This window comes from Carlito syrichta, unplaced genomic scaffold, assembly GCF_000164805.1.
Source record: "Carlito syrichta isolate Samal-C Ts95f unplaced genomic scaffold, Tarsius_syrichta-2.0.1 Scaffold311719, whole genome shotgun sequence".
Lineage (NCBI taxonomy): Eukaryota > Metazoa > Chordata > Mammalia > Primates > Tarsiidae > Carlito > Carlito syrichta.
The window spans coordinates 556,082-560,426 of NW_007255815.1; the positions used below are offsets into that span (position 1 = coordinate 556,082).

Consider the following 4,345-nt stretch of genomic DNA (forward strand, 5'->3'; position numbering starts at 1 on the left):
TGGCCTTTCGCAGGGGAGAAGGGGCAGCGCGAGGAAAGTACGAGGACGTCGCCACGTGGCCCGGGGTGCGGTCTTGCCTCTGTGGGCGAAGGAGCTGCCGCCACCTGAGGCCTGCTCTTCCCCTTTTGGGGTTGCGCTCGGAGCCCACCGGCCGCGCTGCCCCGGGAGAGCGTGAGCTGACCGGCCTGAGCCTGCGGAGCCTTCTGCAAGGCCTTTGACTCAGCGGCCTGCAGTTTGAAAGGCACTTTGAGCTTTTGAAATCTTTTCCCGTGAGAACGCCTTTGCCTTTGGTGCTTCTGAGCAGGGAGGACAGCACATCTGACTTCTTTCCGGAGCAGTTCTGGGTGGTCATTCAACTCCCAATTTAATCGAAAGCCAACAGTTCTAAGGGTCAGGGTGCTACCGGCTGTAGGAAGCCGACTGTGGACAGATGCGGATAATGGTTTGAGTGAATTAGCGAGTCTGGAGAGGAGAGCCCATCCGCAGAATGACAAATTTAGGATCTTTAAAGACATCTGGTCAGCGATGCCAGAGCTCATGATGGAGCGAGTGATTAATAATGGAAACCCCTTAGTTCAGTGTTTCCGTCGTCCCTCGCCCACTTCCCCAGCCAGGGCCGGCCGTCTGTTCCGCCTGCCAGAGACCTTTCCAGCTGAACAATGGGGGCATTTGGGCCCTCCTCTTTGACCTCGGCTTGTGAGTCTAAGGTTTCGGGTTTTCTTCTGCTTACTCAGCCCGTCTTCTCGTTTTCTGACTGTATTGAGAAGGCCCCGGTCTCACGCACTTTTGATACAATGCCATTCGCCTTCACTGATGCTTACTGGGGGCCGGCAGCTAGCCGAGCCTGGGCACCCCAGGCAGCGGGCTCACGGTGCTCCAGCAGGAGCCTCCCTCCCGTACATACCCGCAGCAGGGCAGTCCAACGGAAGGCTGCCGTTGCCCCCTCTGCTCTCTGGAGCCCCCACGCCTCAGGCCCCATCTAACTCTGTGGTGGATTCTCTCTCCAGACTCAGGCAGCTGGATAAGCACAGCCAGGCCACGGCCCAGCAGCTGGTGCAGCTCCTCAACAAACAGAACCAGCTTCTCCTGGAGAGACAGAACCTATCGGAGGAGGTGGATCGTCTGCGAACCCAGGTATCGTGCTGAATCCAGTGCAGTGGGCGTCCTTGGCCGGCTCAGCCCACCAGAGACCATGCAGGAACCTGCAGATGGGTCTTTTTCATGCATCTTAACAGGTGAAATCCCCACTGATGGCACTGGTCAGCCAGTCAGCCGGGAAGGAGATCCTGAGGACTGCTGGGTCCCCTGGGCCCCGTGGGGGCCACAGCAGTGTGAGCCATGGGCCTGTCCTTGGAAGGGAGCTAATGTGCATGCAGGTGAACAGGCCCATGCTCGCGAGTCAATAAGCCATGCCGAGTGCTGAGCTGCGCCATGCAGGCTGCACCGGCCAGGGCACGAGAGGCGGTTGAATGGGTAGGATGACAGTGGTCAGGGCAGACTTTTTGGAGGAGGGCGGCCTTGAACTGCCCCTGAAGGCTGTGTATGGTTTGAACTGCTTGAGGAAAGAGGTGCTCCCAGTTAGGGTAGTCGTCATGAGTGGAATGCAGGAGGCTTGTCCTAAATTAGCTGAAGCTAACTGGGCTACCGTCTGGCTTGTGGCACTCCTGGCAGTGTCACACATGCATTCACCCTCTTCCCCTTCACACGCTGGTGAGATTGACATTATTGTCTCCATTTTACAGATAGGGAAACTGAGGCTCAAACAAACATACACAGCTAGCAAGTAGGGATACCACAGCCCATGCTTTCCCTATTCAGGTTAGACCTGGGACCACCCACAGGAGAGTGGAGGAAAGAAAGTGTCCAGGTGAATTTCCAGTGTGGAATGAAACCTTTGTATCTAAATTGCTTCCTTCCTGTCTAGTGGCTGTGCTTTTTGTCCCATTAAGAAATTTTTTAGGATCATGAGGTGGTCCGTGGACTGACTGTGGCCTCTGCCTTTAATTAGGAATGGACCCAGGTGCTCCGTGGGTACCCGGGGACTTTGCCTAGTAAGTGCTTGGCATGAGGACTAGGAAAAACGCATCCAGAAATGAAAAGGCACAGGAGTTGCTTCTCACTCTCCTTTTCAGCCACCCCGTGCGGGAAGGTTATCAAGGAAACTGTCCGTACTGACTTCTCCTCCCACGTCCCTTGGCAGCATGTTCATTTGTTCACAGACAGTAAGCGAACACAATGGTACCAGTCACCGAGCTGAGGCCTGGAGGTGGAAACTTGCTCTTGCTGTCCCCATGCTGCTGAGACCATCACAGGGAAGGTGGCGAGTGTGCGCCAAAACGTGGAGCTGTGGTCCCACCACAGTCTTCCGGGAAGCCAGGCCTCACCGCACACACTCCAAGGAAACGTGTCTGGGAGCAAAGCCTAGGAACCTGCATTTTCGCAGGCTGATGGGTGATTCTGGAGGACGCCGTGGTTGGAGCCAGAAAGAACAAAGAACAAGTCTAGACTGTGTCATTGTGGTTGGGCCCTGGACAAGTCACCTAAGTCTCTTCTGAGCCTCAGTTTCCTCATCTGCACCGTGGGCTTAATCCCCACCTAAGTCAAGTAGGATACCGGAAGTGTCAAATGAGGGCAGCCGTGAGGCGGTTGGCAGGATCCCAGACACACAGTAGGCTGGAGAAATTCCTTCCCCACCCCCCGCTTTCCCAAGACCGTTCTGGGAGACACCGGCCAGGAAGAAGCACCGGGAGGCGGAGGACCTGCAGCGCCAGCAGTGAGCTGCCTCCTCCTCCCTCCCCTGCTTCCAGGATGGGCCCCTCGTCCTCCGCCCGACCCAGGCCAGAACCCAGCTGTGTGGGCACATGCTCAGGGAGGGCAGCAAGGATGCCAGCTCTAGACCTGGCCAGCCAATGATCAGGGCTGCTGAGGCCACCAGGTCTCCTGGCGGGTGACCAGGCCCTTGTCACAAGGACAGCGGGACCGTGGCTCATGTCATGAGCGAATCTTTTGACCTCTGAATCCAAGAACTATGTCAGAATCCGGGTTGGGGCGGCTTCTGCAGAAGCTTGGAGCACGAGGCAGTTTCCTGCAGGTTCTGGACGTGGGCTTTCTCTTAACTCCCCATCTGCCTGCTTTGCAGCACACTCAGTTCTTAACATGGACCGTTAATGCTTAGAAGCCTCTTCCAGGGCTTCAAAAATCTGGTAATTGCCAAACGCATTGCAAAATTTTCACAGAAAGTATTAAAAAAACCCCAAACCTCAAAAAATCCTCAGAAAGCTAGCAGGTCTTTCTTGTTTTGCCTGAAACAACAGAAATGATTTGCCCATCCTGCGCTTTCAGATACTGGCCCATCTGGCTGGTGTCTAAAGGGGCCTTTCAGATTCAAATACTGCACTTGGACCTACTTTAATATGAACACGACAAAGAGATTTGGTTGAGGAAATGCTGGCTTTCAGTAGCAAATGCTAGTGGTCAAAGAGGAGGCAGGGATCCAGCTTTGCAGGCTCTCTTCTGCACAGCTAAGCCCAGAGCCTGCTCTTTCTGCCTAAGGGTTGCATCCGTCTCTGGGTGGGAGCTATGTGTGGGCTCAGGCTCTGCTGGAGTTAAGCCTCAGAGGAGCCCTCGCGGTGAGCAAGGCTGCATTAGACCCCAGCATGTGTTTCAGAGGACTCTGCCTCCTGAGGGCTCCGGAGTGAGCATCCACCCTCTGTTATCCTGGAGTGAGGCCTCTGGGCTGGCGCCCATGGGCATCTGACCACTAAAACTGCCCTCATTTCTGATTTAGGGATGGCTTAGCTAACGGCTTCCATTTCTCAGCCTGGATGAACAAAACATAATTTTGCATGTCAAACTCTAAAAAATCTCTACCCACTTAATACTCACAAGAGAATGCATATTTTCTGGCCTGGGCGGGCAGCTGCTTTGGGCTGAGTCACATCCCTTCAATTTGCTCTTGTTCCTGGACCCTGCTGCCCCGAAGCAGATGATGGAACACGGGGCTCAGGTCAGCCTGTGGCCTCTGACAGGAAGCATCTAGCCTGTGTAGAAGGCCTTATTATCCCAAATTGTTTCTGCTTAAATTCTGAAACACATACAACAACATGTCTGGCAGAAGGAGCTAGTGCTAGTGGTGACTCTGCCACAGTGACGCTTCTGGCCGCGGGAACCCTGTCCCAGGTGCTGCCGTGACGTGAGCCAGTCTGTGGTGGGCAGGGCTCCCCTAACCCAAGCTCAGGGTAGTGACCCCAGCTTCAGGCTTGCTTCTTGGCTTCTTAGTCTCTGACTGGCCGAAAACAATGGCTTTGTTGACCTCCTGCCTCACTCGGGGGGGGGGGGGGGGGGG

General features: G+C 55.2%; 1 protein-coding gene across 1 annotated transcript in view; it reads left to right on the forward strand.

The window, feature by feature from the left end:
* SDCCAG8 (serologically defined colon cancer antigen 8) overlaps nucleotides 1-4,345 on the forward strand; it is a 236,607-nt gene that overhangs the window by 223,885 nt on the left and 8,377 nt on the right. Inside the window, exon 17 of the mRNA XM_008068997.2 lies at nucleotides 1,008-1,134. Within this exon, the coding sequence (XP_008067188.1) occupies nucleotides 1,008-1,134 (127 nt within the window). The remainder of the gene's footprint in view (nucleotides 1-1,007; nucleotides 1,135-4,345) is intronic.